At 34.4% G+C, this 25,514-nt stretch overlaps 1 protein-coding gene across 5 annotated transcripts in view; it reads left to right on the top strand.

Moving 5' to 3' along the window:
* ADGRB3 (adhesion G protein-coupled receptor B3) overlaps positions 1 to 25,514 on the top strand; it is a 724,811-nt gene that overhangs the window by 265,330 nt on the left and 433,967 nt on the right. For 4 of the 5 annotated variants that reach the window (XM_080665754.1, XM_080665753.1, XM_080665751.1 and 1 more), the window contains 3 exons: positions 5,109 to 5,219; positions 11,035 to 11,196; positions 17,549 to 17,713. In XM_080665754.1, coding sequence (XP_080521880.1) covers positions 5,109 to 5,219; positions 11,035 to 11,196; positions 17,549 to 17,713 — 438 coding nt within the window. The remainder of the gene's footprint in view (positions 1 to 5,108; positions 5,220 to 11,034; positions 11,197 to 17,548; positions 17,714 to 25,514) is intronic. The other variant, XM_080665755.1, reaches the window with a different exon arrangement.

Genomic DNA, 25,514 nt, shown 5'->3' with positions numbered 1-25,514 from the left:
TATTCTGTCAACGAGTTACACCTTTAATATTATTACACACTATGATATGACAAATCAAATGTCTATTTGAATGCTTAAAAGATGTATGTTCTCTTTGAAGACATATTAGTAAGTCATTATTGTTAAGAATAATATGTTATCTAGAAAATTAATATAAAAAGGTTCTCAAGTATAGCTTAATATTTTTATTAAAAATAATTTTACATATTTCAGAGGATCAGGCCATGATTAGTGGATTTCCTTGAGCTATGAGCTTTAGAATACCAGAGTCTTTCTTATTTATCTTTATAACTTAAGTACCTCACACATTAAGTAATTAATAAATGTTTACTGACAAAATCAAGCTTTGTTTTAGAATATTAAACTTTGTTTAAGCGCAGTGAGATTAAAGTTCTAAGTAAAGTGATACTGAAAATATTTTGATAATAACCAGAATACATTAATGGATAATAAACCTGTTGACAGAGTAAATGTTGTCCATCATCATCACACATAACTAACTTTCAAGTACTTTGGTAAGAATTTAATTTTTTACCCATTGAACTATTCTCTAAGAAAGTTAAAGAAATAGTTCTAGATATCCAGAAACTTACATTTTGGAAAAACAATTGTTAACATGAAATTTATTTATATAATAAATAAATGTTGAACCCCAGTTATGTGCAAAGCAGGACGTGATTTCAAAATCCATCAACCATGTTTCCTTACCATAGAAGTGTATAATATACTGGGAGAAATAAGACACTTAATCTACTAGTTAAAATGAAAGCCCATTATTGACATAAAGCAGGACATAAGAAAGACAGAGGCTGATTATGATTGGTTAATAGGGAAATAGTTCATGGAAGTGATGCCTTCTGAGTTGGACTTGGAAAGGAGCTTTGTTGTAGGCCTGTCTAGCAGAGCTGGCATTTCAAGCAAAGAAAATCGGGAGAAAGGATGCAGTGGCTTGACTATTTCCATGACAAAATATAGTGCCATTTGGCCACAGAATGTAAGAGGACATAACTTTGAAGGTTTGTTGAGAAGCAATAATAGCCCAGGCTAGGAAGATTTCTGCGGAAATGCAAAGGAAAGTTAGTGTTTACATTGCAAGAAAGATTGCAATCATAAACATCAACTAATCTGATGTTCTGCTTATCTATACATTAAAAATTCACACATGGTTAAATAACAAGTGGATATGTGTTTTAACTTTTTGATTAATTCACTTTCACATTTTAATAACCCTTGATTTCCAGACAAAAACTTCGTAACTGGCAATTGACCATCAAGTGTCAATTTTCAAGTCTATTAGTTTCTTAATGATGTACTTATATATTCTTGGATGGGGGAAGAAAAGTCATAAAACTATACTTAATAGATTTTCAAAACCTATCTTTCACATAACTTAATTTGTATCCTACTTCTATAGACTAGTGTTTTTTATCAAGAAACATAGTGAATGAGTCTATGAGAAAATGTACCTAAATATGGATTTCATCTCCAATAATTTGAGTTTTACACTTAAATGCAGTTATTTACCCGCCACTTAAGTGATACCATCAACATCAAGACATAGGAAATAATCCTGTACTTTCATAAGCCATGTATCATATGTACATACACAATATTATGCTGTACATTACTTCATTTGATTTCATAACTTTTTTTCTTTGCTTTCACCAAAGCAAATCATGTTTTTATTTGGCTATGCTATTTTTCTTGTGTAACTAATGTAGTATATTCTCTTTGCCAACTCAGAATCATTGGAATATGAATCACCAAACCATGAAAAACTTATGCTAAAGATTTACCTCAACCATATTCTCTACAAAAGAGAATAGCAAAAACAATACCATGTTGTTTTCTAAGTTTGGATGATACAATTAGCCTTTCTTTTCATTAGAAGTGAAGAAGATATCATTTGAAAGAGAACACATATGTTTTGAAAATATCTCATGGAGAGATATGGATGGAACCATAACATTTGTTGTTAAATCTTATCTTTGATAACAACCCTAAGACAAAGAAGTTATTTTTTTCAAACACTTGTCACATAAACATTGGCAAAAGAAACTCACTTGATTAGATAATAGCTTACATGTTTTACTTACAAATTCAGATTGTTTTGGGTCTGAAACTATAGGTTGGGACATTCAGAAAATACTGCCATAGTGTTGTTTTTCTCTCTGATAAAAGGAATAAATTGTTTAGTATGTTTTGTATCTTTTGGGGACTTCAGTTCTTCAGTTTTATCAAGGCCTCATATTAGTTCTCACTTTTTTTATCCTCACCTAAGGATATGGATTTACTGATTTTAGAGAGAGATGGAGAGAGAGAGAGAGAGAGAGAGAGAGAGGTATGTGAGAGTGAAACATGGATAGATTGCCTTACACCCAACCAAGGATCTAATCTACAACCCTCTGGTGTATGAGACTATACTTCAACTAGTTGAGCCACCCGGACAGGGCAGTTCTCAATTTTTTTCAGATAAATTATATTGAGCAATAATCAAATATATTATTTCAACTTTTGGTTATGTAAATAATATGCAATCGAGTTCACAGAAGATTGAAGAATTTCTTAAGTACTGTGACCTCCTTATAAGCTATCAACACTAATGTTCATATAACATTATTGATGATCAGTAGAAGTGACTACAGTGAAGAATAGTATTGAAATTAAATTGTATTATACATATGCTTGAGAGATATAAATCACATCCCAGCTAATAATATGAAATAGTTCACTTAACTACTAATGCCTGTTTTAGAAAAAAAAAAGTACTTTATTTGTGTTTAAACTTTAGAAATAATTAAAAATTGAACATGATACTTTTAAAATAATCTTAGCAGTGTCCACCAACATACTCAGACCACTAAATTTTAGGATCATAGTCCCTGTACAAATAAACTGTTTTTCCTTAGGAAACAGATTGTGAGCTATTATCATGTTACCATTGAGTTGAAGAATTTTCTATTAGAACAGGAAATAAAGTTACTTAGTTACGAAGTTGTGGGCATGGAATAATTTCTTTTGATATCCTTTGCCCTCCCAGTGCCATAGCTATCTTAGTGTGAGCATCAGAGACCCCAGCATATTTATGTAAACATGCACTCTGACCTAAAATGCCCTGACGCGCGCGCGCGCGCAAACACACACACACACACACACACACACACACACAATCATATACACACAATTTAAATGACAAATTCTAGAGGACAGAAGGCAAAGCATCCTTAAACTTCTTTTGCTATTTCAGATCCAGAAAAAATCAGTTATCTATACAATTTTAAAATATAGGATAGTGCATAAGAGCCTAGATATAAACATTTTAAGTAGTCAGTTTTCAAAAGAACTAAATGATATGTGATTAGATACCTATTAGCATAATGAAACATGGTTTAAGTAGCACAAACTGTACAAATAAAAGAATGGAATGAAAGGATGTTGGCAGTAATGGAAAATAGTGATGGATTTTAGAAGATTAAACCAACCGACATTTTAGGAAAAATTCCATTTTCTGCTTTGGATTTTATCTAAACTGACAAAAAACAAACACACATTTAGATTTCTCAAATTTCTCATGTCATGGAATATCTGGAAAGGATATCTTAGAAATCAACTTGTCAGGGGCCATTCTTTAATATTTATGTGGGGATTTGCCAGGACGGACCAAAACATGTGCTAATCTTTCTCCTTACATAAAAGACAAGAGTTGGTAGAATCAATGCTTACAAAATACACTGCTTATTTACACAAGGATGTTTCGTGCAATATTTTAGCAGAAGATTATTTAAGGATAGATGGTGAAAGGCAAAATAATGAGCTGGTGAAATTATCCATTCCCAAATTTTGACACTACTAGTTCTGGCAATATAGCTGCACTATCATTAAAATCTGTTTTACCCAATCGTTTTTTTAACCCGAGAGAGAGAGAGAGAGAGAGAGAGAGAGAGAGAGAGAGAGAGAGAGAGAGAGAGAGAGAGAGAGAGATCCCCCCTACCATACGTGCCCCGACTGGGTATCAAACCCACAACCTATGTACGTGCCCTGACCAGAATCGAACCTGCACCCTTTTGGTGTACCAGACAACACTTCAACCAACTGAAACATCCGGCCAGGCTGCTCAATCATTAATCATTTTTGGCATCTATAAAATACCTGGTCTTAAGGGCTTAAGAATGTTGTTGGTGTAACAGAAATCACCATGATTTCCACCTCCTCAGAAATTCCCTTCCCCTACCTACACTCCCCTGAGCCCAAAACAGTTCCATAAGTGAGGCTTTGATTTTATTAAAATATTTTACAGTAACAGTGCAGTAAGCTTGGGACTCTTGCATATTTGTAAGCCTATGAATTTTAAAAAAATATATTGCATGGGATCTATTATTTTTTCAGCTGATTTTTTCTCTCCCCCATTTGTCTCTGAGTTAGGCCCAGATTTTCACCTTTCTGAGGAGGTTACATCACTAAAGGATTAAATAGCAGAAACCTGGAGTCACTCCCTTTTTTAAACATAACTCTTACATGTGGTTAGAAAAGAGATGAGGACTTCTTTGGAGGCAGTGGAGGAGAGAATGAAAATTACTTCAGCCACCATTTCCTATGAGCTTTTGAGGACCACGGGCAACCTCATCTTTGGAAAAATAATCCATCAAATGAATGTTTATCTCAGGAAAGCTAGGATACAGGATTACTCATTCCTCAATAAAAAGCGCTGAAACACTTGTGGGGGGCCTTGCTAAACAGCAAAGCAGCAGCTGTCACGCAGTCAGGCTGACAGCTCTGAAAAACAGCGGTTAGCACCGGTTGTATTTTTTCTGATGTATTGCTTCACAACGTTATCAGAAAAGAGTACACTATTTCTGTTAATTAAGCTGAGTTAAAACCTGGTGTGTCTTTTTATTGACTGTTACTGTTTTTTGAAACTTTGTTCTTGTTTATAGATTTTTTGACTTGAGTTTAGAAATATTCCAAGCAGTTCAGTCTAGCAAATTTAATATTGTTAATTTAATCAAGTAACTTCTAGGTAAATGCAGGAACATATTGCATGAGACAGTAATGTAATTTGTGAGAAATGTCTACACACAAGCTTTCATATACCTTTATTCTGTCTTTAGAATTTGGAATGATGGGAGATCATACAATTAAAAGTCAGCGACCTCGATCTGTTCATGAGAAAAGGGTCCCTCAGGAACAAGCTGATGCTGCTAAATTTATGGCACAAACTGGTAATACGTTAGTTACATTTTTCTATTTATTGTTGTTAATTTAATGGAACCACTGCATGTTTTCATAATCTTTTGCTGCACATTTGTCAGTTTTTGGAGCTGATTTTTTTTTTATCCCATTTTTTATTTTTGTCACCAGTTAAAGTCCATAAATGAAGTAGCTGTGAATTGAATAGTGCAAAACTACAATGTGTTAAGGTTTATTTTGCTTTCATTATGGGACATTTAGGATTTACATATTATTATTTACTATGTGAATTAACTACTTTAAATTAATCATTAGACTTTTAAAGGAAGTCAACAAAGTTATTTTATCAATGATTGATAATGATAGAACTTCAGGGTCAAAATTATAAATAGGACTTTAGATGATAAAATTTAAATTAACAATATTTAATATGTTGAATATTTTTCAAATGTCATACATCACATAAATATTAACTGATTGTTAAAATGTATAGAAGTGTTAGAAACAGTTCTTTTTATAATTTGGTACTTTTGATTTGAAAAATGTTTCCTTATATAAGCTAAATAATAAAAAGTTGACATTTGTAAGCTGTAATACAAATAATTAAATATCAAAAATTACTTTATAGCTTATAAAAATTTTAATTCTAAATTAATTAGATTACTTTAAAATACCTCCCTCCAAATATATATATATATATATATATATATATATATATACACACAAATAAATACATTCATATTTTGGCTCATCATAATAAATGGGCTGTAATTTCATTTAGATACATTACATATGTACATTCTTGGATGAAACATGTTTAAATTGTGTTACAAACATTTTCAGGTGTCAATTTTATTTTGGGAAATTACAAACTAACAGTTTTAACTATGTCTTTATGAAGTTTTATGCATTTTGATCTAATCATCTGTATACCATTAATATAGAAGTTTCTAGTATGTGACCAGCCTTTTGACATGACATTCCGAATGATTTTTATGGAATTCCCTTGAAGAATCTATATTTTCTTTAGTTCATATGTTTTTAGGATAACATTAGTTTGGAACAATAGATTTGAATCTGCAACTTAAAACTGTAAATTCTTAGTAAATTGTGCTCTTGGTAATGGGTGAGTGGCAGATTTTAATACATTAGTTGCAAGTAGGTCAAAGAATTCTCAGAATAGGAAGATGTTTAGAATAAATTGTACAATAAGGACATATTTTAGTATATGTATATAGATATATGTTGCAGCCAAATCCAGAAATGAAGAAAACTTGCTTATCTGAATTGCTTTTGGTGCACCTTCTTATTTTTAAATAAAGGTGATTTATATTTTTATGATTTGCTTGAACAAGACAAATGTACATTACCAGGTTCAGGCACATTTTTAAATTTCTAAATGTATTTTTCTACTTTACAGAAAGCAAAATGTCTCAACCACTACACAGAGATTAGGGGACTTTTGACTCTAAGTAGAGGCATTAGACTATAGGCTGACTAGTCAACAGCCTCCTCCAGGTGCCATCTATGGCAACAATAGTAAGGGTGTCCTTACTTTTCGCAAAAGAGGTGGCAGGCATTGGTTTACTGAAAAATACTTAAAATTTGGGTCAATTAGGAGTGAAATGATAAACTTTAGTTTTAAATTTCCAATAATGTGGTAAAGTTAGTTTATGCTTAGCATTATGTAATTTGGCCAGGAGTTTTACCTAAATTCAGTTTTGAGATTTGCTGCAATATATACCAAGAAGATTCAGTGTTCGTCCAAAACCTTATTTGCTAATGCAAATCATTTGGAACATTATGTTTCCTTACTAAGAAATTACTAATTCATTTTCCAGGAATTGTTCTGTATCTAATATATGGTATTACATCTCTTGGTAAAATAGTTGAAACACTTATTATATAGATCTATGAAGAGCTTTAAAACCATATCCCCATAATGTTAACAATAATTCAGAAAAAGCAATGAACTTCAAAATTATGGTTTGAAAATATTTTGGGGGAGTTCAAATTGATGAATAATAAATATTTATTATTTCACTTTTATCCAAAGATAGTATAGGCAAATATAAATGCATGCATATTACTTGTTTTAAATGTAAAGTACTCTGATATTGATAATAGACTGGAAAACTGTATTATATAAATAGTTTTTTTTAAAAAAAACTTCTGGCACTAGAAAATTATAAAGATAAAAAGAGATTTCCCTTAAATGCTTTCTGACATTATACTTTATTTAGGTGTTAAGGGAATTTAGTCTGAATAAATACAGCTAAGTGTCCATGAAAATTGTTTTACTTATAAAACTTTTCTGCAAGACAATGGGGTTATATATAAACAATGATAATATTGCTAACATTAATTTGAGAACAAAGAATGATGCAGTACAGATAAAATCTAATAACAAAAACTAACTTTTATATTAGTCATGAAAAAAAAAGCTATCAAGCTTTATAATTTAAGAATTACTTCTCAAAATTAGTAACCTGGACTCTTCAATCAGCATGATCAGTAACCTATATTTAAAAAACAAACTCTCCATAAAGTAATCAAATGAGTGGAATTTTTTTAAAGAGTAACATTTGATAAGTAGGATTACTTTATCAAAATAACTCCAGTAATTGTTATAGCTAGCTTGAATGAAAATGGACAGTGCTCCAATAGCCTAGTACACAATTTATATTTATAGTCAAGGAAAATTAAATGAAGTGATCTGGTATATAGTCAAGGAAAATTAAATGAAGTGATCATATAATGAAGATATAAGTTAAATGCCAATAAGATGGCTTAGGAAAACTTGTTTAGAAAAATAGTCTTTTAGCCTATATTAGTAATACATAGCATGTTATATAAAACAGAAAAATAAAAGTATGCTTCTAATTTCATGATTTTAACAGACTAGCACAACTTATACTAATATTTTGTTGATAATTTAAAATGCCCTGTCATACATAATCTCACCAAATCCTCACAAATACATTTTGAGGTAGATGTATTACTTATTTTATTGAGAGGTTCTGTGGAATAGAGTGACTTTTTTAGGCACAGAGCTAATAATTCAGTAGCTTCCCACCAAACATAGGTCTTTTGACTTTAATTGCCGTGCTTTTCCAGTTTCCCTTTATGTTTTAAGCCAGGATAAAGAGCCTCAACAGTGCCTTGGATACAGAAACCTTCTTCATGATATTTAATGTGCCTTCTCAGGTGCAAATAAGTAACTACAATAGTTTGTGCTATCTCCAAAGACACATATATTAAAAATTGAATACTTTATATTATACTTTACTTTCTTAATATCAGTGAATTTAATAAAAACACAAACATCTTTTTATAAAACATAGTAGCTATTCCTCACAATGACCCAGTGTTTGACTAGAATAATCTTCACACCTTTTGGAATGAGGAAGGAGCAGCATGAAAATCATAACTATTCAGTGGAAAGGTCATTTGAAACTAGAGCATTTGAGGGATGGCCATCCTTTGGGTAGGTAAAATTTTATTCATAATTTGAAAGCCAATATATATTGTACTTATTTATTTTGTTTTTGGTCAACAAAATAAACCATTAGTTTGGAGAGAGTGAAGAAGGCCAATTCTGAGCACTAATGATCAATCTCTCATGATCCAGGCATCACTGCTTAGCCTATTCAACATTATTATGGTATCATACATGAGGAAGCAACCTAAATTTGTACATATTTGTACAGAAATACATTTAAAAGTAGATCTTGATCCTGATTCATTGCTCAGTCTAATTAATTTTTTTTCCTGCCATCATAACAGTGCAAGGGGAGGAGAAGAACTGCTTTTATGGAAAAAATACAACCAATTTTATTTATAATCTTTATTATTTACTTACTATAGAACTCACATTTTTCAAGATTTTCTGGCCTTTAAATAACTAACAACCATAATATTTCTACTTCATTTAATCTCATTACAAATACAGATTGAAATATCAAATGAAAAAGTTGCATTGCATTTTCCTTAACTTTAACCTTAAATTTTCATTGCTAAATAAATATGTGCATATATACATATATGTGTGGATATTTTTAACCATTGTCACATTATTTGGTTTATAAAATAATGATTTTTAATCTTGATAGAGTATTCTTTAACATAAAAGAACAAATTATGAGGCAGAGCTTTAAATATTATTCAAATGGTCTTCAATAACATTTTATGAATTAGTTATATATAAATTGGTGAAGGCAAAATACTGAAATAATCAAGGGTGATCCTTATAGAACTTGTAGGACAAACATGATCACAACACTAAAAAGCCCTATTTGATGTAATTTGTCATTTCAGTTACCCCTTGCTCTCCCTTTATGGTATATTTTCAGTGATAAATGCATTGTAATCTATGCCTCTGGGTAAATTATGCAGACCAGTATAAAAGCAAATGCTTCTTAATGGTGTTACCCAAAGTGTAGTCTGCGAACCCATGCTTGTTTGTGAACAAGTTGTTATGGGCCCTCCAGGAAAAAAAAGAAGCTTATTCCAGAATGCAGCTTCAACTACTTTAGCAAGCATATGTTTTATTTCAGCTGGTCTTTATTTATTTGTTTGTTTGGTTTTTTATTTATTTGAAAAAAAGAAATTCTTAGTGAAGAAATCAGCAAATTGAATTATATTCTGGTCCAAGCCCTTTCTGTCCTGGATTACCTGCCTGGGGACTGGCTGCCTTGAGTAGCACTGCAAGTAATTTCTAAGTCATTTACCAACCTTCCAAAACACATGGACAAATGGATTATCATATTCTATTTATTATTTGAATTCTATTCCAAAGACAAATTCTAAACAGAATGGATAAAATATAAATTGCTTCTTGATTTATATAGTCAGTACTATAAAGTTTTCAGAAACACTTCTCCTATAATAAATGTTTTCAACAACAAATGGTTAATTTAAGTGGTTCCTGCCAGTAAATGACCCGATTTTGTAATTTGGGCAAAGCAACTACAAGTTTTCAGATAAGTTAAAAGTCTATCCTGAACATAATGCCATAATAGAAACAGAAGCACATTGCTATGGTCTTAGAAATTATTGACTTTAAGTCATTTTATAGTAGAATTTAGATATCATTTCAAATGTGATGCTTACACCAAGAAAATTAATGACGTCAGACATTAATTGGCTTTTTAGGGCCCTATTTTGGAGTCAAATTTAGTTCCATATTAAATGACTAGAAGTCATGGAAGCATTTTCTTTTATTTCAAATAAAAATTACTACTCTAGATCATGGAAGGAAATGTGACAGAAGATATTCAATAAATTCTCACACAAAAAAAAATAACTGTCATAGGATGAAAAAGTAGGAATAGAAGTAGGAATAAATTATAAAGTGTCAGTGTTCAACACAATAAAAATTAGATAAGCCCAAATCCAAGGGCTCCAATTCATCCAGCATTAGAAAGTAAGTAATGCAATAAAGAATTAGGGAAGAATACATCAATATATTCCCATTCAGAAAGCCAGAGTAAATTACCAATGCCTTTTCCTTCCCCTCCCATCAGAGTACAAAGCCTGAAGAGAATCAGTTCAATATTAATTCTTATTGTAAAATTCTGACTGGCCACTTCACAGCGTCCATGATACAGTGGAATTTGTGAAGAGTAGTTTTGCTAACGGGTATAGCAAACTTGGACCTTGCAATAGCGTAATATGTATCTCCCTTTAAATTTCTTTTTCTCTTGAGTGTTCTCTTGTACTTTTTGATGTACTATCATGTTATCACATTTAAATTATTCTTGCACGTCATAATGTCAGTTTGGTATAATGCTTAGTATATGAATATTCAAGACAGTATTTCATGTCTGTTTGTTGTCTTGCACGCAGGTGAATCTGGTGTGGAAGAGTGGTCCCAGTGGAGCACATGCTCAGTTACTTGTGGTCAAGGGTCGCAGGTGCGAACCAGAACTTGTGTATCACCTTACGGGACACACTGCAGCGGCCCATTAAGAGAATCAAGGGTTTGCAATAACACTGCCCTCTGTCCAGGTAGTGTTAGCAGCAACTACAACTGTGGATGTTATTGAATTGTGTCATGCTACGCATTTGGAACGATTGATTTGTTATTTTCATATGAACTGGGTATAGGCATTTTAATTAGAGTGGATAAGTGTAATTCTTACTCAGCTGTGAAATTTTATTATGTATGTGATTATTTCTGCTTTCAGAGCAGTCAAGAACTTAGATAAATGACTCCCCTCCCCACTGAACTATATAAAGTTGAAATTTCTATATCTGCTTCTTATCGTATTTAAGGTTCAATATATTTTCTTATTTTAGATGGTGAAAATGTCCAGTTGCATGTTTGAAGAATAACATAACTTGCCAGCATGCTGGAAGTATGATCTCTACCCATTGTCTAAGGCAGTGGTTGATATGGTCATTAAGAAGCCAGCTATTTTTCTACCATTTATTTGATGCTATCAGGGAAAATAGTGTCCCTGGACAAAGGATTTCCTGTTAATTTATTTCATTCAAGTGGCTGCCCTCATCAGAGCTGTCCGCTGCTTTTAAACGTAAAGTCATTGTAAAATATATATATGCCTGTGTGTTAAATGGAGCACAGCACAATAGCTTGCTCACTTAGGATCAGATTTTCCATGAAATATCAAAATTTTGTTCTCAGTTAATGCATTACATAATATAGGTGCTGCTCCCTCTCAAACCACGGACATTCATGTAAACATAAGTACTAAAAGGAATCTGGATCTTCTTTCAAGAAGTCCAAAGCACATGATATAGTGAAGCCTCAGATTTGTTTCTTTCAACCATTTGGTGGATGGCTGACGCAAACTTACTGACTGCTGCACTTGCATTTACAGCTTTGCCAGAGGCTTCCAAAAGGGGGTGGGCATAAAGAAAGGGGCTGACACTGCCTCAGCATTTCATCTGCTGAATTGTGCTGTAAAGTTTTCTGCTGAGTTTGATTTCCAGAGATGGCTGGTTCTGCAGTTGCTAAAAGCAAGAAAAGAGAGTGGGTGGTATGGGGGAAGTACAGGGATAATCCCAATTTGCCAGCAGAATGGGCAAGGGCAACCCATTAAAAAAACTGTTTAGAGGAGTCGTTGTTTAATGGGTATGGAGTTCCTGATTTGCAAGATGAAAAAGTTGTGGAGATTTGTTACACAACAATGTAAATATGCTTAACACTATTAAATTGTACACTTAAAATAGTTTTGATGCTAAATTCTACATTATTTTTTATCACAAATAAAATAAAAGATGATCTGAAAGAACTAAAAGTTAAAGGATGTGGGGGAGGAATGATGCCATGAAAAGGGAGATGCCTTTATAACAGAAATGGGAGATACAATGCAGTAGGTGAAGGGAGAATTAAAAGCTAACCAGTGCAGAAAGCTAGAAGGAAGGGGAGACAGAGTAAAGAATTTCTGTTGAAAACAAGAAAAATAAATTCAGGAGGAATTAGGCTACATGAGAAAAACATCAAGTGAGAAATAAAAAGATTCAGAGGGGGAAAAATTCTTAAGTTGGTCATGGAAAGGAGAAGACAATGAAAAAGATGATAAAAAAAAAAACAGGCCATATAACAAACAGAATCTAGGTATGTTTGTCAAGAGGAGAGAAACAAGGAGCAAAAAGGAGCTAGGGATTTTAAGAATTATAAAATGCCTAAATCGTAGGTAAAACCTCATGGATAAATACTTAGGGATTTTCAGTCGAGTGTGGGTAGAGTACATTGTGTACTAATACTCAAACTGGCCCCTACGTACAGTATTTGTATTAAGGGTTCCAGGATCGAGTTCTCTGCCCTTGACAATGAGAAACGTGTCAATAGAAAATGGAGTTGTACTTGATATATAAATGTATCTTGTCAGCATCCTTTTGAATACTCAAGATCCTTTCAACATGCAAGGGTAAAGTCTAATGGCAAATGGATGCCCAAATGGAAGTCTGCTGGTGCTAAAGTGTTCACAATTCTCTATTCAGGGCTTACTTTCCAGCCACTAGTTATGCACATTCATACAGACATTTGGAAATCTCCATCCATCTGCCAGGCTGTTGATGAGTCCCTTCACTAGGCAAGGAGCATCAGCAGTGGGACCAGAGTGTTCTCCCTTTCACTCTGGGTCCGATGTCCAGAAAACTGAGTAATACTCTCTGGTGTAAAGTTTTTCCTCAAATATTTAAACCTCCCACTATTGTATCAACTAAAGACGTGTATACTAATTACTAGTTTCTCTTCACTGTCACATACATCTAGGTTGTCTTTCTGAATTTGGTTAAGTAGTACTGACAATAAGAAATGTGTGCCTTTTAATCATTGTTATAGTTCAGATGTTGAATTAAAGAGAATGAAAAGACCAATTTCTTTTTTCATTTTCTAACAAGAACAATGATTTTGCAACTTCATTATTTTAAAAATGTAGAATAATTATTCTACTATGGGACATTGTGATATCTTTTAGATGGTTATTGCATTTGTTATGAAATGTTTTGTGTTCAATATTTTGTTCAGTTATTTGCCATTCTGGTAAATACGTGTTTCTTTTCAGTACAATATATCGTGAAAACAGTGACCAAAAAAAAAAAAAAAAAAAAAAAAGTGAATTTAAAAGCTTAAATAGTACCTTAAACCGTGTAAATATATTTCTGAAATAATACTTTACATTTCTAAAATTGCCATGAAGAAAATAAGCTCATAAATCAATAACCAGTGTGTCATACTGTGGATACTCAAGTGTATTTGGCATTTAATTAATAAAAATGATACAAGGACAAACTGCATATGAAAGTCACCTTCCCCAAAATATGTGGAATGATAGAATTAGAGCTTACATTTATTTGCACTATTAAAAGTGAATCAATTGTTATAAGTTAGTTACATTTTACCCATATTATTCAAATTTCAAAAGAAGGGTTTTCTTAGTTAAATTACATAATAATGTCTTAATATGGATCCTAAGATAAACATCCTGTTGCAAAATTGTTGCTTTGAAATTATAGTTTCTTCAAAAACTCTTATTACTCAGAAAAGAAAATGGTAAGGCTTAACAGAAAGTAAACTGAGAAAAGCAGGGAGCTACATTAAATTGTTTATTTACTGTCCTCTTTCTGAGTTATAGTTTTATGGTCTGCCCCAGGGTTCCTCATCATCGATACTATTAACATTTTGACATAAATAAATCTTTGTTCTGGGGAGCTAGCCTGAATATCTTTGGACATTGAGCAGCATCCCTGGCTTCTACCCTTTAGATGCCAGTAGCTCTCCTCCTTCCCCTGAGCTGTGACAACTAAAATCTCTCTGCATATTGCCAAATGTCCCCTGGGAGCCAAAACTGCCCCTGGTTGAAAACCACTAGTCTGTTTTGTATGTATTCTAATCCCTCAAAATTTATTTAGGTGAATGAATTGTTTTGAAAAAAAAATTTGTAAATGTCAGTTTTCAAATCCATTTATTCTTAAGAAAAAGAACCCTTTTACTTAAAAAAGTTTTTTTAAGTTTTCCAATCTAAATCGTAAGATAATTTGCATGTTTATTTAAAAATCTGGTAGTATTATAATTTGTGTATTGTGTATTTATTTTATAAAATATATACTTTTATTTTTAAAATATGTTTTTATTGATTTTTTTAGAGAGAGGGGAAGGGAGAAAGATAGAGAGAGAAATATGAATTAATCAGCTGCCTCTTGCATGCCCCCTACTGGGGATCAAGCCTGCTACCCAGGCAAGTGCCCTGACTGGGAGTTGAACTGGTGACCTCTTGGTTCATGGGTCGATATTCAATCACTGAGCAACCCTGGCTGGGCACGTATTATGTATTTCTCACTTCATCTCCAGGTAGCACAGATATATAATAATATAATTATTGTTTAAGTAAAGAATAAAACTATAAAAACTGATTAATTTAACTTACTTTTCGTGGTTTTACTAGATAGGTTTTTCAAATCAACTAGATCATCTATGGATTTTCATACTTTACTGAAAAATTTTTTAAATAGTATGTAATATTTGCCATTAAAATAAAATATCTAATTTTACCATATCTTATGAATATCTATAAAATTTAAGATATGTGCTATAATTTTCTACTAATTAAACAGTATCTAAAATAACAAATTATTAATAATTTGTGTTATTTTCAAATAAAAAAAAGTTTTTGCTTTTTTCAAATGACATAGAAGAGTCATAAAATTTCAACTGGAACAATAAAGACTGTTAAAAAGTACTAAGTTTCATTAGTTTTCAGAGGATTACAGCTTTATAACTTAAAAAATTTTAAGTTAATATTAATATTTCTTTGAGATTAATAGAGAAATATCTGCCAGGTTAGCAGCTTTTTTTTCTGGGATTACTCACTGTATATAGATTAATATGATTTGATCAAGGGAAAATGAAGGAACCAGCAATATGAATACCATGCAGACTATTAACACTTTATTTAGAAAATAGAAAGAAAAAAATGTTTTTAAATGGAGAGATCTCGTTAATTAGAAATCAATGCAAAAATTGATTAAAAGTATATATTTAACATAAAAATATTCATATAAATTACTTTTAAAATTTCTTGCTATAATTAATCCTACATGCCTATATGTACATATATGTATATGTGTATTTTTTTAATATATATTTTATTGATTTTTTACCGAGAGGAAGGGAGAGGGAGAGAGAGTTAGAAACATCCATGAGAGAGAAACATCGATCGGCTGCTTCCTGCACACCCCCACCTGGGGATGCGCCCGCAACCGAGGTATGTGCCCTTGACCGGAATTGAACCTGGGACCCTTCAGTCCGCAGGCCGACGCTCTATCCGCTGAGCCACACCGGCCAGGGCTATGTGTATTTTTTAAGTATAATTTTATTGATTTTAGAAAGGAAGGGAGAGGGTGAGAGAGATATCAATGATGAGAAAGAATCATTGATAGGCTGCCTCCTGCACACCCGCTACTGGGGATCAAGCCCTCAACCCAGGCATGTTCCCTTGACTCGAATCAAACCTGGGATCCTTCAGTCTGTAGGCCAACGCTCTATCCACTGAGCCAAACCAGCTAGGGCTGTATATGTGTATGTTTTTAGATTAAATACATACTTACTATTTATTCTTATTCCAACAAATGCAAATCGGCTTCAGTTGTCTCACATTTATATGGGAAAAATATAAACATCTCACTCTTTTACTTTTTTTCTATATATTTAAAAATATTTTTTCTAGCAAGTTTTATAGAACCTTAAAGAATTTGTCACTGAATAGTACTCAATTTGGCTAATTTTTCCAGTATTTGAACATATTTGTATCACAAGTTGGAGCAGCTCAGTAGCATAAATAGAAGAGAATGAGTACCTCATAATTAAAGTATTATTATGTGTTTTTATAATAGTAACTTGGTCAGCATATATATGCAAAAAAGTTATTTGTATTATCCATGGAGTGCTATTACTTACTGTCCTAAATATTAAGAATTGGGATGAAGTTGGTGATTTGGCAGTGCAAGGAAAGGACATTTTTGTGAAAAAAATCTCAATATTTATTGACAGTGGTTATTATTTCTGTTGTGTTAGTATTTCTGATCAAGTCTGAATTTATTGCAATGGCATACTTGAGCTATTGCTGTATCAATTAATTATGTTAGGCATAATCTTAATTAGATAATTTGTTTTCTGAAAAAATTTTTATTAATTAGGAGGATTCCCAGTGCCATCTTCTGGTTTCATGGCTATTAGAAAGAGATCTTCATATTTTCCACTCCTTTTAAAACAGGGTAAAGAGGAGGCTCTTATGTAAGTAGATACAGTTATTGAAATTTCTTCCTTATTCAAAAAATGGTTTAAGTGACAAAACTACATTTAGTTTTTAAAATGTGAGGTTAAAAAAGCTGTTTAAAATATGTGTCAGAGATTTTCAGATTTTTCTTCCCCCTGACACGCTAAAAGTCATTAATCCTGAAACTTTGTGAGAAGAATTAGGTAGGCCCATATCTATTTAAATGCAAAGTTAACTCCAGAGGATCGTCTCCTGTTATGAGAAATTTACTTTTCTAATACTACCATAGTTGATACTACTTTTAGTTAAAAATAGTTCATGTCTATTTTACCATGGAGGAAAGAGCTACATTTCCATTAAGCAAATAAAACATTTAAACTTTATAACATGAATAACTTTAAATACAAAAAAGGGACATGTAGTTTTCTTAATTACTAACTTTCTAATTACTTTTTATATTTTGTGGCAAATAAGAACCTTAACTGAATTTTTTAAATATCTTCATAATATTTGTCTATTTGATTAGTGGTTGTTGCTTTTTCTTAATTATAAGGAGAAAAAAATCTTTGATTTTACCTCTCTGCTTTTGTTGTTGAAGCTTCTTTGCTTTATTACAGTACATGGAGTTTGGGAGGAGTGGTCACCATGGAGTTTATGTTCATTTACATGTGGTCGAGGCCAAAGAACAAGAACAAGGTCATGCACACCTCCTCAGTATGGAGGAAGGCCATGTGAAGGACCCGAAACACATCATAAGCCTTGTAATATTGCTCTCTGCCCAGGTGAGTCTATTCTGCATCTGTAACCATTGCAATTTGTGTACTTTATATGTGGTCCCTGATGTGTATTAAGAAATATTAGGAGCACAACCTTCATTCTGTCACATAGAAAAATGTGGTTTTTGGTTATTGTTTCTTGGTTAAAACTGGGTTCCCTTCTTGATTTTGTCATATGCGATGGTGCATAATATTTCCTTGACTGAATACTAATCATTGCTCACTTTATTGGATTTCTATAATTATGTATATTAATGCTTTCCACCAAGATTTAGGAGTCCCAAAGTCGTGAGAATAACTATAGCCTTCATAATATAACTAGAGAGACTGGTTTAAAGCAGTCCTTTAGATGTTATTCTCTCACACTCAATCAGTTAAGGAGTGGAAATGTGCAAATGACCATGCATGAAAATGATAGATATTTTCTAGGAAATATAATCTTCTAGATTCACTGCTAGATGCATCGAATGGTTAGGTCATAAATGTCATAATTATTGCAGTTATAAAGACTATATAATCTGTTTTTAGAGTGTATTTATGTTATTTTAAAGTTTTCTTTCCTTTAAAGTGTTTAAATTCTATTTTACCTATCTTTAATAATTTCATCTATTATTACAGAGATAAGTCTTCAAAATGATGTTATTTAGGTTATTGAAACATTCAAACATAAAACCTGAAAAATGAGAAAGCCTCATCTCCAGTTTTAAGGGCTTGCATTTACAGGAGAAGATACACGCACACACTAATGATAAAATCTCCCAGGACTAACAAAGGCACAGTTTAGAGGAAGAGGCAGACACGAGTGGCAAATGACAAAGGCTAACAAGAGTAGCAGATTCTGAAATACATAATCATTCTTCTACTCCTAGGGAGATTTTCTCATAGGCCTATTTAGTCACATATTCTACATGCAAGCAACATAGCTGGGACGCCAGTAATATGCTCCAAACACATTATCTAACACACACAGTTTCATTTGCACTTTAAATTCTTCATGTTAATATCCTATATATTGAGACAATAATTCAAAGTTCTTCTGGAAATTGTAAGCATCTAAAACATCTTCAGACTATGAAAAACCATCCAAAATATAGATATACAATAATCATCTAACAAGATTATTTGTTTTCTTATAATTTAGAGAAAGACTAGTAGGTTCCTATACTTATGAATATACATTTAAAGATGTAATATTTATATTGAGTAACATTGTTCTCCTAGAATTTCATGAATTATGAATATAACTCATACAATTTGGTGTTCATGTAATTATAACTATTGGGGAGTCAAAAATCATCATTTATTTTCAAACTTACCCCCAGAAAGTTTATTTATGAAATCAGTTATGTTCTGTCTTATTTATACCTTTCTCTATAAACATACAGATACACACAAGCACACAAATGTCCTGCCTTTTTTCCAAAGATTTGGGTAAGCTTATAGAAATTTTAGAATCTTTTTTAAGTGCTTAGCTTTGACATTTATAGAATCAAATACAGTTCACTCTTATTTGTTTGTGAAGTATGAAAAAGTAGAAAACATGGAGAAATAAAAAAGAATAGCTAACTATAGAATCTTTTAACATATTAGGTTTTATTACTTCTTTTGCCTCATTTGATCCCCAGCACAAAGACAAAATGGCACTGATCAGTTCAAATGTTATCAATCAGTTTTCTCATAGTCTACCTCCCAGGAACTTGTTTTTAGAAATAAAATGCTTAAATATCAATAGAGATAGGGATACTAAGCTGTTAGAGTTCAGATAAGAAACCGCATTTCCTAAGTTGATATAGTTGTTGCTTTATCATGCAAGTAGGGACTGCATGTGTTTTCAAGTACTTGTTTTAACAGTATTACACCATCATTAGAATCTCTCTAAGACCATAAAAATTAGATTGCTCTTTTTTGTATAGGTCCTTAATTTTTGGAAGGTATGATTATATTATCTGTAAATCTTGCCTAGCTCATGCTCTCATAAATGACCATTATGGAGCCATCTTCATTACTTAATGAATTTATCATGTGTCATTTATGACTCCTATTACTTCCATTCTTGAATTATTTGCATTACACAAGATGTACTATCCTCACCATGTCTGCAAAAAATGTTGGCATTATGCTTTTGAAATATGTAAGATTTATTTGGTGTAAACATTTGGAATGCTCCTTAGAAATAATTGTCTTATTACTAAACTAAGGCATCTTTACTAAATATAAAAAGCATCATCAAGTACCAACAAGATGTAAGATAACTAGTGAGAAGAACATATAGTTCCTGATCTCAAGAAATTTACAATTTCTTCATAGGACTCAGACATAAGCATGTGAAAATTTGAGTGCAGTTCTAGAAAACACTAAGTATAGTCCACCCTAAGCCCAGCTTGTGTGGATCAATGGTTGAGTGTTGACCTATGAACCAGAAGGTCACAGTTCGATTTCAGGTCAGGGCTCATGTGTGGTTGTGGGTCCGGTCCCCAGTAGGGGGCGTGCAGGTGACAGCTAATCAATGATTCTCTCTCATCATTGATGTTTTATCTCTCTCTTCCTCCCCCTTACTCTCAATCAAAATATATTTTAAAAAATAGTTTACCTCAATGAAAGGTAGTGATCTGAGAACTCAGTGGGTTCAACCTACATTTCTTTTAGCCAGCCTACCTGAGATTCCTAAGACATCATCTTAAGGGGTAAGACTGTCATAGGAAGTTAATCAGTAATGAAAATAGTAGGCCAAGGCTTACAATTGGTTCTCCTTGGTTAGGCCAATTGTGAAGTGAAGATCAGACGAGATCAGAAGAAACATTTGAAACAACAAATGTGGATTTGACCATGTGGGTTGTGGTAATGGACAGTGACATTTTTGTGTGGGATCATGTCAAACAGCATTCCAGCATCCTGCTTTAAGAAACACATATAACCACTATATTAAAGTGGATGTTATGTAGAGGTGATGTATAGTGTTTGCATCAAATAATGAAATACATTTTATTTATGAAAATTTTGGTATCAGCTTATAAATAGATGCATTAATTGATGTCTTTGAGGTCATTGGTATTCTGTTCCATTTCCACTTTATCTCTCCATGCCACTTTGTACCTGATAGTATCCAATAAATTACTATTGAATGGATTTTCTTGACATGTTCATAGCCAAATTTCTAGTACATAGAGGAAGAGTTGGGTTTCCCCGGCAATGGAGGAAGCCAAGCTTTCCACACACCCTGGCCGGCCCAGGCCTGCACTCCAGGCTACAAAGTTTCAATTATAGAAGATAAATAAATCCCAACAAAAATGGCGGCAGCCATGGAGCTGGAGAGAGCAGGAGGCTTGGGTTGCCCCCGGCGATGGAGGAAGCCAAGCTTCTGAAGCCCTGGCCTGCCTTGGCCTCCACTTAAGGATACAAAGTTTCAATTATAGAAGATAAATAAATCCCAACAGAAATGGCAGTCGCCACCAAGCAAGCAGAAGGCTTGGCTCCGCTCCAGGCTACAAAGTTTCAATTGTAGAAGATAAATAAACCCCAGATACCAGGGCCTCCGCTTGGGTTGCCGGGTGCGTGCCCAGCCTGCAAACCACCACAGGCCTCTCGCCCAGGCCGCCCCACGCCCCAAGGGAACCCCCACCCTGATCCGGGACACTCTTCAGGGCAAACCAGCTGGCCCCCACCCATGCACCAGGCCTCTATCCTATCTAATAAAAGAGTAATATGCAGATTGACCATCAATCCAACACACAAGATGGCTGCCCCCATGTGGTCAAAGACCCTGCCCCCATGTGGACACAAGATGGCTGCCACAAGATGGCCAGCAGGGGAGGGCAGTTGGAAGGGACCAGGTCTGCAAGGGAGGGCAGTTGTGGGCTATCAGGCCAGCAGGGGAGGGCAGTAGGGCAGGACCAGGCCTGCAAGGGAGGGCAGTTGAGGGCGATCAAGCCTGCAGGTGAGGGCAGTCAGGGGTGACCAGGCCAGCAGAGGAGGGAAGTTGGGGGTGACCAGGTCTGCAGGGAAGGGCAGTTGGGGGGGAACCCAGGCCTGCACAGGAGGGCAGTTAGGGGTAACCAGGCTGGCAGGGGAGCAGTTAGGCATCAATTAAGCTGGCAGGGGAGTGGTTAGGGGGTGATCAGGCTGGAAGGCAGAAGCAGATAGGGGCAATCAGGAAGGCAAGCAGGTGAGCAGTTGGGAGCCAGCAGTCCTGGATTGTGAGAGGGATGTCCAACTGCCCGTTTAGGCCCAATCCAACCAGGATCAAGCCTAAACGGGCAGTTGGACATCCTCAAGGGGTCCCAGATTGGAGAGGGTGCAGTCTGGGCTGAGGGACACCCCCGCCCCATGCATGAATTTCATGCACCAGGCCTCTAGTATTTAATAATACATTGATGTGGTATAGTGAAAGGAACTTGGACTTTTAAATGTAGACCTTACTTTTCAATATCCGTGTTGCTTCTCTGATGCCTAGTTTCTTCACCTGTAAAATGGGGACAAGAGTAATACCACACAGGATGGTGAGAGGACTATGTGAGATGATAAGGGAGAGACCATGGTAAATAGCAAACAGTGTATAAGTACTATAGCTATGCATTTCAGTCAAAGACCATCAGGATAACACCTGGACTTGAACAGGTTGTGTTTGTTATTATTGGCAGCGAGGGAATATCAACATAGGAACACAGTGGGACCCAAATACCTCTGTTACATAGAGCAAGAGGCTTCAGTCTCCTGTGGACCTAAAATGTTGATTTCTCAGCAGCTATGAGAGGTTGTCCTGGCCAAGGTCCCTCTGCAGGGAACCCTTTTGGTGCGGACACTGAGTGGAAAGATGCTATATAACCACATGCCTGAACTTGGTTCAAAGGTCCCTGGTTGTCTCTGCATGAGGATGTTACAATTTGAAACTCAAATGCTACCTCATTAACCTGTTCTTTAATTGATTTGCATTTCATCTTTTTTAATTTCTAGTCTTTTATATGCCAATTGTAGTCATTCTGTGGCATTTCAGTGATTCCAGTGATCTTTGCATTTAGCTTATAGGAGTTTAAGAAACTGTGCCTTTATTAGTCCTGGCTTGTTTGCTTTTATTATTTAATATTTTTTTCTCATTTAAACTTTGTCTTAACTTACCAACTTTTAAAAAATTCTTCTTAGCCCTTATCATAACCTGCTTCTACTTTTTTATTTTTTATTTTTTATTTATTGATTAAGGTATTACATATGTGTCCTTATCCCCCAATTGTCCCCCCCCCCCCGCTCATGCCCTCACCCCTCTAGTGTCTGTGTCCATTGGTTATGCTTGTGTGCATAAACCTTGTCATCATTGCTCTTGCTTCTACTTTCAATTCTAATTTTTAAATGGTATTTCATTCTGAGTTTTTCTTTTGTAATTTATTTTAAAATGGCAAGTGGGGAATATAGATTTATGTTCTTCAGTGTATGTCCAAAGCAAGAGGATGGCAGTTTTACCTTTCAGTCTTGTATCCCCAGAAGGCCTTCTTAGTTTCCTGGGTAACCTCCCACTCAATAAAAATCTGGACTCAGAATTTTGCCATCACTAAATTAGATAGCTCCAAAGCCAATGGCCAGAATTCTCCCCGCAACTCCTTCCTACAGATAGTTTAATGAGTCAGCAACAATCAACTCAGAACAGTCCCTGAAATGACAGTTTTATTATCCAAATATTCATGACTTTGTGGATGAGTACATAATCTAACTTGTGGTTTTTGTTTTTCATCCTATGCTATATTGTCACCAGTTATTGATCGAGATGCGAAAATAGACTTAAAATGATATTTTCACTACAATGTATCACAGGATTTCATTTGGCCCCATACTTGGGAGACAGGTTTTTCATCCAGGTGAACACAGTTGCAACTCTGTGTGTATAGCAAGAGGAAGTTCAAAGAACAAAGTAAACCCCAGGAATCTAGCGATTTAGCCTTCGCAATTTTAATTCTTCTAGGTCCAAAAAACCTGGTCATGTGTCACATTGCTGAAGCAAATTTTTAACTGTCCCCAGTGTGACAGTGTTGTATAAGGAAGTACATTACGTGATGGTGAGACAGACTGGTCTCTCAGCACTCTCCCGGCTTCAAAGCACAGCCTGATTGTTCTCTCTTCTTACTCACCTTTGTAAGCTGGTTCATAAAGTAATAAGCATTTTGAAGTTTTTAAATTGAAATGTAGGTCTAAAAACATCCATCTGCAAATGCTATGATGGACATGACGAGAAATTGAAAAAGCCTAAGAAAGTGTTTATTCTTAACCTTATGTGCCTGATGTTTACCAAATGATGTTTCATGAAAGGATCAAAAAGGAAAAGAAAAGAGGGATGATCACATTTCAAATAAATGTGTAAGGCGCATTTGTGTAATTCAGGACGCCCTGCATCGTGTCTATAATGGCATTACAAATTCAGCGTATTCAAAATTGACATTGTGATTTCAGGGCTATTTGAATGCCAGTCTAACCCAGTTCAGTCTAAGGTTCTACCATTTATCTGTTTCAGTAAGCCAAAACCCTAAAAGTCAACTTTGATTCTCCATTTTTCCATACTCCCCCCCACCACCAACCTATAATCTCTACATCCAGAAAATATCTCAACTTTATTTACTTTTTTCTCTTTCCACTAATATCACCCTAATCCAAGCCACTATCAACTGCGTCTGAAGAGGCTACAATATAGACTCCTCACACCTCCCAATACCTGTTCTTGCACTCGTACAATTCATTTTACTCAAAACTGCAATGTGTTAAAATATAAGTCACGTTACATCACTTCCCTACTTTAAAATCATCTCATTTCTTCTCATCCTAGTTGGTCACATGACCTACAGAGCCCTGAGGGATCTGACTTCTGCACACTATCTGCATCATCTCCTCCTTCCTCTCCCTCTTCATGATCTCCATAAGCCCTTTCTTTGTTCTGGAATGCACAAAGCCTTCTTGAACTCAAGAATTTGCACTTGCAAAGAGATGTCTAAGAATCTTCCCATTTTTGGCTTCTTCTAGTGACTCAGGATTCAGTTCATAGTCGGTTTCTTCCAAGAGGCATGGCTGGGGAGTCCCTATCACAGCGCCCTCTGTCATTCTGCCTTCACAGCTCTTCTAGCTGCAACTTTCCTACTTATCTATTTGCTTACTTGTCTATCATCTGTCTCCACCACAGCATCTCAGACTGTGTTCTTTGAGAGCAGAGCTTGGTTGGTCCTTAACATCAGAGTTTGACCAGAATCTAGTAGAACAATGCCGGTCATAGTCTAGATCCTCTGTGAATCTTTACTTATCAGTGCATTAGGAGACTCCACGGGGAGTTTTGGAGTGTTTACATTTCCCCAATTATCAGGGAACACTTTTCTGAAAGAATGACAAGATGTTAATCAGCTTCCAATAGGAACAGGGTTTTAGAAAGAAAGTACTGAGGTATTTACAAATTTGTGGGTTTGTCATGACTCTGGGAGTTATCTCTTACAAACGTCAGAAATCAGCTATACACAGAGGCATGGGCTGTGGGGAGAGGCCTGGGTTGTCACTGTTGCCTTGACACTCAATGGAGGTACAGAGTAGCCTGAATGCCCAGCTGAAGGGGAAGAGCTTCATTCCCACCCTGAATCCCAGATCAGCATCAGATAAAGAGGAAGAAGCAGCCCCTTCACTTTTTGTAGCACCTAGATGAGTGGTTATAAAAAAAGAAATATTAGATAGACCAAGTGATAAATATTTTCATTATTATATTATCTCAACAGTTATCCCTGAAATGTAATGCTTATATTCTACTGGGAAGTACTTAAATGTCTAAAGCAGAACTCTTAATTTTCACCTC

Source organism: Plecotus auritus (assembly GCF_963455305.1).
Source record: "Plecotus auritus genome assembly, chromosome: 4".
NCBI lineage: Eukaryota > Metazoa > Chordata > Mammalia > Chiroptera > Vespertilionidae > Plecotus > Plecotus auritus.
Note: the sequence above shows the minus strand (reverse complement) of the source record. Positions and strands in the feature narration are given on the sequence as shown.